The following is an 11095-nucleotide window of genomic DNA, read 5'->3' as shown; positions in this document are numbered from 1 at the left end:
GAGGGGGGGGGTCTCGGACTGACCCGTGACCTCAGTGGGGGGGTCGGACTGACCCGTGACCTCGGGGGAGGGGGGGGTCTCGGACTGACCCGTGACCTCGGGGGAGGGGGGGGGGGGGTCGGGACTGACCCGTGACCTCGGGGGAGGGGGGGGTCGGACTGACCCGTGACCTCGGGGGAGGAGGGGGGGTCGGACTGACCCGTGACCTCAGTGGGGGGGTCGGACTGACCCGTGACCTCAGGGGGGGGGTCGGACTGACCCGTGACCTCGGGGGAGGGGGGGTCGGACTGACCCGTGACCTCGGGGGAGGGGGGGGTCGGACTGACCCGTGACCTCAGGGGGGGGGGTCGGACTGACCCATGACCTCGGGGGAGGGGGGGGGTCGGACTGACCCGTGACCCCTGCACGGCTGCAGCTCCTGCAAGGGAGAGGAATCGGTACAAACAGGTTGAAAGTGGAACATTGAAGAGGGCAGTGAGGGACAGTGCCCCGAACATTGATCCACTGATCAATGGGACTGAACCCACACCAGCGGCAACTCATTGTCCAGTGAGCTGGGAAGGTGAGTGCTCATCACTTGATGCATTGCCCCTGCAGTAAGCCAGGGGTTGGGCCTCCATCGTCCAGTGCCTTGGGTTGGAGTTGAGGCCGGGTTCCTGAGGGGCAGCGTCTTTCCTGGGAGTGAAGTTTTGCTCGGGGTGGAGGCGATGCTCAGACTGTGGGAGTCGTTGGGATTCAGGCGCTGGTCATGTGACTCTGGATCCAGTCCAGATAGTTGGTGACCTTGGTGTAAACTCCCGGCATTCCTGGTTTCCCACAGCCGATTCCCCAGCTGATAATTCCATACAGGTTCATGCGGCCCTCGTTCTCACAGACCAGGGGGCCCCCAGAATCGCCCTGTGGAATGGGAACAAAGAAAGGCGGGGTCAGGGCAGGCTATTCGTCCTTGGAAGCCATCGCTAGCCGAGCTCATATCCAGACAAGCACTTTCCAGCAGGGCGGGGGGTGGGGGGTGACAGGAGCAGAAACCCCCCCTCATTACCCCCCCTCGTTACCCCCCTCATTACCCCCCTCGTTACCCCCCCCTTGTTACCCCCCCCTCATTACCCCCCCCCTCGTTACCCCCCCCCTCGTTACCCCCCCTCGTTTTACCCCCCCTCGTTACCCCCCCCTCGTTACCCCCCCTCGTTACCCCCCCTCGTTACCCTCCCCTCGTTACCCCCCCCTCGTTACCCCCCCCTCGTTACCCTCCCCTCGTTACCCTCCCCTCGTTACCCTCCCCTCGTTACCCCCCCTCGTTACCCCCCCCTCCAACTCATTATTGAACTCCAGTTCCAGCCCAACAGAAGACAAATAATTCAGCCCGAACCAGGAACCCGAGCTCCTCCGAACAGGTCACCGTACTCACAGTGAGGGGTCACACCCTCACCCCCCCCCCCCCCACCCTCACCCCCCCCTCACCCTCACCCCCCCCTCACCCTCACCCCCCCTCACCCCCCCCCCCCTCGGCCATTGAGTGAGGTTTTGAATGCTGAGATTTGACCTTGTCCACTGTGTGATTGTTGGTCTCTCCGGGCCCCTCACCAGCTGCTCCATCACTTCTCCCACTGGAACTCACACCGGCCCTGTTACTGGGAGGGTGAATATCCTCACACTCTCTCCACCTTGGGCTGTTTACACCCACAGCACAATTCAGAACTCAGGCTGCGTGCGGAGAGACAACTGGGAGCAGGGAGCAGGGAGGAGGGCCACTGGAGGGGGAGCGGGATGGAGGGGGCGGGACGGCCACTGGAGGGGGGAGCGGGATGGAGGGGACAGGACAGTCACTGGAGGGGGAGCGGGATGGAGGGGACAGGACAGTCACTGGAGGGGGAGCGGGATGGAGGGGACAGGACAGTCACTGGAGGGGGGAGCGGGATGGAGGGGACAGGACCGTCACTGGAGGGGGGAGCGGGATGGAGGGGACAGGACAGTCACTGGAGGGGGGAGCGGGATGGAGGGGACAGGACAGTCACTGGAGGGGGGAGCGGGATGGAGGGGGCGGGACGGCCACTGGAGGGGGGAGCGGGATGGAGGGGACAGGACAGTCACTGGAGGGGGGAGTGGGATGGAGGGGACAGGACCGTCACTGGAGGGGGAGCGGGATGGAGCGGAGAGGACAGTCACTGGAGGGGGAGCGGGATGGAGGGGACAAGTCGTCACTATCTGGAATGTGCTGCCTGACAGGGCGGTGGAAGCAGGTTCAATAGTAACTTTGAAAAGGGAATTGGAGAATCAGATCAGCCATGATCGTATTGAATGGTGGAGCAGGCTCGAGGGGCCGAATGGCCCACTCCTGCTCCTATTTCTTATGTTCTGAAATACTTTGAAGGGGGAATAATTACAGGGCAATGGGGAGAGCGCGGGGGGAGTGGGACTAATTGGACAGCTCTTTCAAAGAGCCAGCACAGGCACGATGGGTCAAATGGCCTCCTTGTGTGCTGTGTCGTTCTGTGAATTAAGAGCATCAGAAGGGGAAGCAGGCTGGGTCCTCAGTGTGACACTCCTTCTGCCCAGATTTCTCCCAGTAATTTGGGGCTGATTTGGATCAGATGAAATGAGCCCACTCCTCGTCCCATGAAAGGGGTCCGAGGCCCAAACCTGTCGGGTTTCCCATTCCCACCCGCAAACGGGGGTGAGATTCGGGGCCCTGGAGTCCCAGGCTGGGTGCGTGCGTTTCCGCCCAAGGTTTCGGAGCAGGCCCCGAGCCTGGGTGCAGAGTTCCTGCTCCTGTTGATCTTCACTAACCTTGCAGGCATCGTCTTTGCCCCGGGTGTCCCCGGCACAGATCATGTTCTCGGTGACGGTCCTGTTCTGAAGGTGAGCCGTGGTGCAGCGATTGGCTGGGAACAGGCGCACGTTTCCCTCCTTCAGTCGCTTGGAGTAGAACGCAGAATCTGCAGAGAGAGAGAGGTCACAGGTCACGGGTCACGGGTCGTTGACCAGGCCCATTTCAATCTGCTCTTGTGCTTCTGGTGAAACGTGTCAAGAAGTGAACGGACTTACATTCTTTCTCTTTGCCGTAGCCGGAGATCTCACACTCGGTCCAGTCCGCGAGGCGCTGCCTTTCCTGAGGGAGGCACACTGTTCGCACGTGGTTGGTAATCCTGACACACCGGCCTGACTTGGACCTGAGTTTGATGAGTGCTGCAGGAGAAAACCCAAAAAAAAGGGGGTGGGTGAGTGGGGGATGAAGGGAGTGCCCCTGACACTCAGTCCCTCCTCGGTGAGTGGGGGGTGAAGGGAGTGCCCCTGACACTCAGTCCCTCCTCGGTGGGTGAGTGGGGGGTGGAGGGAGTGCCCCTGACACTCAGTCCCTCCTCGGTGGGTGAGTGGGGGGTGAAGGGAGTGCCCCTGACACTCAGTCCCTCCTCGGTGGGTGAGTGGGGGGTGGAGGGAGTGCCCCTGACACTCAGTCCCTCCTCGGTGGGTGAGTGGGGAGTGAAGGGAGTGCCCCTGACACTCAGTCCCTCCTCGGTGGGTGAGTGGGGGGTGGAGGGAGTGCCCCTGACACTCAGTCCCTCCTCGGTGGGTGAGTGGGGGGTGAAGGGAGTGCCCCTGACACTCAGTCCCTCCTCGGTGAGCAGGGAGTGAAGGGAGTGCCCCCGACACTCAGTCCCTCCTCGGTGGGTGAGTGGGGGGTGGAGGGAGTGCCCCTGACACTCAGTCCCTCCTCGGTGGGTGAGTGGGGGGTGGAGGGAGTGCCCCCGACACTCAGTCCCTCCTCGGTGAGTGGGGGGTGGAGGGAGTGCCCCCGACACTCAGTCCCTCCTCGGTGGGTGAGTGGGGGGTGGAGGGAGTGCCCCCGACACTCAGTCCCTCCTCGGTGGGTGAGTGGGGGGTGGAGGGAGTGCCCCTGACACTCAGTCCCTCCTCGGTGGGTGAGTGGGAGGTGAAGGGAGTGCCCCTGACACTCAGTCCCTCCTTGGTGGGTGAGTGGGGGTGAAGGGAGTGCCCCTGACACTCAGTCCCTCCTCGGTGGGTGAGTGGGGAGTGAAGGGAGTGCCCCTGACACTCAGTCCCTCCTCGGTGGGTGAGTGGGGAGTGAAGGGAGTGCCCCTGACACTCAGTCCCTCCTCGGTGAGTGGGGAGTGAAGGGAGTGCCCCTGACACTCAGTCCCTCCTCGGTGAGTGGGGAGTGAAGGGAGTGCCCCTGACACTCAGTCCCTCCTCGGTGGGTGAGTGGGGGGTGGAGGGAGTGCCCCTGACACTCAGTCCCTCCTCGGTGGGTGAGTGGGGAGTGGAGGGAAGGCCCCCGACACTCAGTCCCTCCTCGGTGGGTGAGTGGGGGGTGGAGGGAGTGCCCCTGACACTCAGTCCCTCCTCGGTGGGTGAGTGGGGGGGTGGAGGGAGTGCCCCTGACACTCAGTCCCTCCTCGGTGGGTGAGTGGGAGGTGAAGGGAGTGCCCCCTGACACTCAGTCCCTCCTCGGTGGGTGAGTGGGGGGTGGAGGGAGTGCCCCCTGACACTCAGTCCCTCCTCGGTGGGTGAGTGGGGGGTGGAGGGAGTGCCCCTGACACTCAGTCCCTCCTCGGTGGGTGAGTGGGGGGTGGAGGGAGTGCCCCTGACACTCAGTCCCTCCTTGGTGGGTGAGTGGGGGGTGGAGGGAGTACCCCTGACACTCAGTCCCTCCTCGGTGGGTGGGTGGGGGGTGGAGGGAGTGCCCCCTGACACTCAGTCCCTCCTCGGTGGGTGAGTGGGGGGTGGAGGGAGTGCCCCCGACACTCAGTCCCTCCTCGGTGGGTGAGTGGGGGGTGGAGGGAGTGCCCCCGACACTCAGTCCCTCCTCGGTGGGTGAGTGGGGGGTGGAGGGAGTGCCCCCTGACACTCAGTCTCTCCTCGGTGGGTGAGTGGGGGGTGGAGGGAGTGCCCCTGACACTCAGTCCCTCCTCGGTGGGTGAGTGGGGGGTGGAGGGAGTGCCCCCGACACTCAGTCCCTCCTCGGTGGGTGAGTGGGGGGTGGAGGGAGTGCCCCTGACACTCAGTCCCTCCTCGGTGGGTGAGTGGGAGGTGAAGGGAGTGCCCCCGACACTCAGTCCCTCCTCGGTGGGTGAGTGGGGGGTGGAGGGAGTGCCCCCGACACTCAGTCCCTCCTCGGTGGGTGAGTGGGGGGTGAAGGGAGTGCCCCCGACACTCAGTCCCTCCTCGGTGGGTGAGTGGGGGGTGAAGGGAGTGCCCCCGACACTCAGTCCCTCCTCGGTGGGTGGGGGGTGAAGGGAGTGCCCCTGACACTCAGTCCCTCCTCGGTGGGTGAGTGGGGGGTGGAGGGAGTGCCCCTGACACTCAGTCCCTCCTCGGTGAGTTGGGAGTGAAGGGAGTGCCCCCGACACTCAGTCCCTCCTCGGTGGGTGAGTGGGGGGTGGAGGGAGTGCCCCCGACACTCAGTCCCTCCTCGGTGGGTGAGTGGGGGGTGGAGGGAGTGCCCCTGACACTCAGTCCCTCCTCGGTGGGTGAGTGGGGGGTGGAGGGAGTGCCCCCGACACTCAGTCCCTCCTCGGTGGGTGAGTGGGGGGTGGAGGGAGTGCCCCCGACACTCAGTCCCTCCTCGGTGGGTGAGTGGGGGGTGGAGGGAGTGCCCCCGACACTCAGTCCCTCCTCGGTGGGTGAGTGGGGGGTGGAGGGAGTGCCCCCGACACTCAGTCCCTCCTCGGTGGGTGAGTGGGGGGTGGAGGGAGTGCCCCCGACACTCAGTCCCTCCTCGGTGGGTGAGTGGGGGGTGGAGGGAGTGCCCCCGACACTCAGTCCCTCCTCGGTGGGTGAGTGGGGGGTGGAGGGAGTGCCCCCTGACACTCAGTCCCTCCTCGGTGGGTGAGTGAGGGGTGGAGGGAGTGCCCCCGACACTCAGTCCCTCCTCGGTGTCACTTGCGATGTCGGAGTCTCTGTAACGTGACCCAGTGTTCCTCTATCTCAGTCACGAACCTCGACAAGTGCATGGACCACGATTGTCAGGCAGCGAACGACCTTGTGACCCACCCAGCCTGAGCCTCACGATAAGACACTCCCCACTCCACCGCGTCATCTCCTGGGAGAGGTGAGAAACCACATTTACCGAGGAGAGGGTTTGTGTGGGGCAGTCAGTGTATTGGTGGCTGTGGTCTCCGTCCCTGTAAAGACCCACTCCAGGTGAGGTTGAGTTCTCCAAGGGCCTGCTCGTTGGGGACTGACGGGCTCTTGAACTGTCCCTGGTCTTGTCTCCACTGGGACTGCAATAAGTGGATTGTGATCAGGAGGGGATATCCCCACTCCCTCCTCTCGCCAGCTGGCCAGAGACTGACCCTCTCAGCTGTATGCCCATTGGGGCAGGGGGCTGGTGGGCTCAGGATCACGAGCCGTTCATGATCTTCTCACTATTCTTGTGTGGCTCCTGCTAATTGTCAGATTGTTTCCAGCTCTGTGGGGCTCTGGACGTATGGAGTGATTGACAGCGGCTTTCAGCCAGATGCTGCCCACTGGCACCACACTGTCCCTGGTTCCTGCCTCCTGTTGGGTGGGAAGGACCAGGCTCTCCTCGTCCTATTGCCCAAGACTGAGAAGGCCACTTGTTGTGGGGAGTTCCTCAGAGAGAGGGATGAAAGGTGGTCTTACCAATGTCGTGATTGTGTGTGTCTTCATTATCATAATCCTTGTGTACAAAATACTGCTCCACTTCCAAAACCTGGTCATTGACAGATTGTTCCTGTTGAAATGTTCTTCCCATGATCACTTTCATCTCTCGTGTTTTGAATCTATTTGGGAACAGAGCAATAAACTTAATGTGTTTGAAGCATCTTCAAACCTCTCACACAGCAGCACGAATCTTCCAAGATCACCACACAATGGGGGGTGGGGAGACTTGGGGTCCAATCTCTGTGGATACAGTAACTATGGCGACAGACCAGCGAAAACCCCAGACTCAGCCGTTTACCCCGTTTCCTCGATGTTTGTGGAGGTTCCTGCCGATTGGCCCCATAATCCTGAGGGAGAGGCAGGTTTCATTGATTGGGTGGCTTCTGAGTGGGAATACTGGTGTTCGAAGCAGTTAGTGGTATTTGCAATGGTCTGTACAGTCAGAGACCCCCCATTGTGTGTCTCCCCCTGTACAGTCAGAGACCCCCCATTGTGTGTCTCCCCCTGTACAGTCAGAGACCCCCCCATTGTGTGTCTCCCCCTGTACAGTCAGAGACCCCCCATTGTGTGTCTCCCCCTGTACAGTCAGAGACCCCCCATTGTGTGTCTCCCCCGATACAGTCAGAGACCCCCCCATTGTGTGTCTCCCCCTGTACAGTCAGAGACCCCCCATTGTGTGTCTCCCCTATACAGTCAGAGACCCCCCATTGTGTGTCTCCCCCTGTACAGTCAGAGACCCCCCATTGTGTGTCTCCCCCTATACTGTCAGAGACCCCCCATTGTGTGTCTCCCCCTATACAGTCAGAGACCCCCCATTGTGTGTCTCCCCCTATACAGTCAGAGACCCCCCATTGTGTGTCTCCCCCATACTGTCAGAGACCCCCCATTGTGTGTCTCCCCCTGTACAGTCAGAGACCCCCCATTGTGTGTCTCCCCTATACAATCAGAGACCCCCCATTGTGTGTCTCCCCCTGTACAGTCAGAGACCCCCCATTGTGTGTCTCCCCTATACAATCAGAGACCCCCCATTGTGTGTCTCCCCCTGTACAGTCAGAGACCCCCCATTGTGTGTCTCCCCTATACAGTCAGAGACCCCCCATTGTGTGTCTCCCCCTGTACAGTCAGAGACCCCCCATTGTGTGTCTCCCCTATACAGTCAGAGACCCCCCATTGTGTGTCTCCCCCTATACAGTCAGAGACCCCCCATTGTGTGTCTCCCCCATACTGTCAGAGACCCCCCATTGTGTGTCTCCCCCTGTACAGTCAGAGACCCCCCATTGTGTGTCTCCCCTATACAATCAGAGACCCCCCATTGTGTGTCTCCCCCTGTACAGTCAGAGACCCCCCATTGTGTGTCTCCCCCTGTACAGTCAGAGACCCCCCATTGTGTGTCTCCCCCTGTACAGTCAGAGACCCCCCATTGTGTGTCTCCCCTATACAGTCAGAGACCCCCCATTGTGTGTCTCCCCCTGTACAGTCAGAGACCCCCCATTGTGTGTCTCCCCCTATACTGTCAGAGACCCCCCATTGTGTGTCTCCCCCTATACAGTCAGAGACCCCCCATTGTGTGTCTCCCCCTGTACAGTCAGAGACCCCCCATTGTGTGTCTCCCCCTGTACAGTCAGAGACCCCCCCATTGTGTGTCTCCCCTGTACAGTCAGAGACCCCCCCCCCATTGTGTGTCTCCCCCTGTACAGTCAGAGACCCCCCATTGTGTGTCTCCCCCTGTACAGTCAGAGACCCCCCATTGTGTGTCTCCCCCTGTACAGTCAGAGACCCCCCATTGTGTGTCTCCCCTGTACAGTCAGAGACCCCCCCCCCATTGTGTGTCTCCCCCTGTACAGTCAGAGACCCCCCATTGTGTGTCTCCCCCTGTACAGTCAGAGACCCCCCATTGTGTGTCTCCCCCTGTACAGTCAGAGACCCCCCATTGTGTGTCTCCCCCTGTACAGTCAGAGACCCCCCATTGTGTGTCTCCCCCAATACTGTCAGAGACCCCCCATTGTGTGTCTCCCCCTGTACAGTCAGAGACCCCCCCATTGTGTGTCTCCCCTATACAGTCAGAGACCCCCCATTGTGTGTCTCCCCCTGTACAGTCAGAGACCCCCCATTGTGTGTCTCCCCCAATACTGTCAGAGACCCCCCCATTGTGTGTCTCCCCCTGTACAGTCAGAGACCCCCCATTGTGTGTCTCCCCTATACAGTCAGAGACCCCCCATTGTGTGTCTCCCCCTGTACAGTCAGAGACCCCCCATTGTGTGTCTCCCCCTATACTGTCAGAGACCCCCCATTGTGTGTCTCCCCCTATACAGTCAGAGACCCCCCATTGTGTGTCTCCCCCTGTACAGTCAGAGACCCCCCATTGTGTGTCTCCCCCTGTACAGTCAGAGACCCCCCATTGTGTGTCTCCCCCTGTACAGTCAGAGACCCCCCATTGTGTGTCTCCCCCTGTACAGTCAGAGACCCCCCCATTGTGTGTCTCCCCCTGCACAGTCAGAGACCCCCCATTGTGTGTCTCCCCCTGTACAGTCAGAGACCCCCCATTGTGTGTCTCCCCCTGTACAGTCAGAGACCCCCCATTGTGTGTCTCCCCCTGTACAGTCAGAGACCCCCCATTGTGTGTCTCCCCCTATACTGTCAGAGACCCCCCATTGTGTGTCTCCCCCTATACAGTCAGAGACCCCCCATTGTGTGTCTCCCCCTGTACAGTCAGAGACCCCCCATTGTGTGTCTCCCCCTGTACAGTCAGAGACCCCCCCATTGTGTGTCTCCCCTGTACAGTCAGAGACCCCCCCCCATTGTGTGTCTCCCCCTGTACAGTCAGAGACCCCCCATTGTGTGTCTCCCCCTGTACAGTCAGAGACCCCCCATTGTGTGTCTCCCCCTGTACAGTCAGAGACCCCCCATTGTGTGTCTCCCCTGTACAGTCAGAGACCCCCCCCCATTGTGTGTCTCCCCCTGTACAGTCAGAGACCCCCCATTGTGTGTCTCCCCCTGTACAGTCAGAGACCCCCCATTGTGTGTCTCCCCCTGTACAGTCAGAGACCCCCCATTGTGTGTCTCCCCCTGTACAGTCAGAGACCCCCCATTGTGTGTCTCCCCCATACTGTCAGAGACCCCCCATTGTGTGTCTCCCCCTGTACAGTCAGAGACCCCCCCATTGTGTGTCTCCCCTATACAGTCAGAGACCCCCCATTGTGTGTCTCCCCCTGTACAGTCAGAGACCCCCCATTGTGTGTCTCCCCCAATACTGTCAGAGACCCCCCCATTGTGTGTCTCCCCCTGTACAGTCAGAGACCCCCCATTGTGTGTCTCCCCTATACAGTCAGAGACCCCCCATTGTGTGTCTCCCCCTGTACAGTCAGAGACCCCCCATTGTGTGTCTCCCCCTGTACAGTCAGAGACCCCCCATTGTGTGTCTCCCCCTGTACAGTCAGAGACCCCCCATTGTGTGTCTCCCCCTGTACAGTCAGAGACCCCCCCATTGTGTGTCTCCCCCTGCACAGTCAGAGACCCCCCATTGTGTGTCTCCCCCTGTACAGTCAGAGACCCCCCCATTGTGTGTCTCCCCCTATACTGTCAGAGACTCCCCATTGTGTGTCTCCCCCTGTACAGTCAGAGACCCCCCATTGTGTGTCTCCCCCTGTACAGTCAGAGACCCCCCATTGTGTGTCTCCCCCTGTACAGTCAGAGACCCCCCCATTGTGTGTCTCCCCCTATACTGTCAGAGACCCCCCATTGTGTGTCTCCCCCTGTACAGTCAGAGACCCCCCATTGTGTGTCTCCCCCTATACTGTCAGAGACCCCCCATTGTGTGTCTCCCCCTGTACAGTCAGAGACCCCCCATTGTGTGTCTCCCCCTGTACAGTCAGAGACCCCCCATTGTGTGTCTCCCCCTATACTGTCAGAGACCCCCCATTGTGTGTCTCCCCCTATACTGTCAGAGACCCCCCATTGTGTGTCTCCCCCTGTACAGTCAGAGACCCCCCCATTGTGTGTCTCCCCCTGTACAGTCAGAGACCCCCCCATTGTGTGTCTCCCCCTATACTGTCAGAGACCCCCCATTGTGTGTCTCCCCCTATACTGTCAGAGACCCCCCATTGTGTGTCTCCCCCTGTACAGTCAGAGACCCCCCCATTGTGTGTCTCCCCCTGTACAGTCAGAGACCCCCCCATTGTGTGTCTCCCCCTATACTGTCAGAGACCCCCCATTGTGTGTCTCCCCCTGTACAGTCAGAGACCCCCCATTGTATGTCTCCCCCTGTACAGTCAGAGACCCCCCCATTGTGTGTCTCCCCCTATACAGTCAGAGACCCCCCATTGTGTGTCTCCCCCAATACTGTCAGAGACCCCCCATTGTGTGTCTCCCCGTATACTGTCAGAGACCCCCCCATTGTGTGTCTCCCCCTGTACAGTCAGAGACCCCCCCATTGTGTGTCTCCCCCTATACT

At 60.8% G+C, this 11095-nt stretch overlaps 1 protein-coding gene across 2 annotated transcripts in view; it reads right to left on the bottom strand.

The window, feature by feature from the left end:
• Positions 1-202: 202 nt before the first annotated feature.
• Positions 203-11095, bottom strand: part of plat (plasminogen activator, tissue) — a 62795-nt gene continuing 51902 nt past the window's right edge. For both annotated transcript variants that reach the window (XM_068001388.1, XM_068001389.1), the window contains exons 11-14: positions 6625-6764; positions 3046-3186; positions 2788-2936; positions 203-897 (exon numbers count right to left, since the gene is read on the bottom strand). In XM_068001388.1, the coding sequence (XP_067857489.1) occupies positions 736-897; positions 2788-2936; positions 3046-3186; positions 6625-6764 (592 nt within the window). In that variant the 3' untranslated portion in view covers positions 203-735. The remainder of the gene's footprint in view (positions 898-2787; positions 2937-3045; positions 3187-6624; positions 6765-11095) is intronic.

This window comes from Heptranchias perlo, chromosome 20 (assembly GCF_035084215.1).
Source record: "Heptranchias perlo isolate sHepPer1 chromosome 20, sHepPer1.hap1, whole genome shotgun sequence".
NCBI lineage: Eukaryota > Metazoa > Chordata > Chondrichthyes > Hexanchiformes > Hexanchidae > Heptranchias > Heptranchias perlo.
The sequence above is the reverse complement of the archived record's forward strand: the minus strand, read 5'-3'. Positions and strand labels throughout refer to the sequence as shown.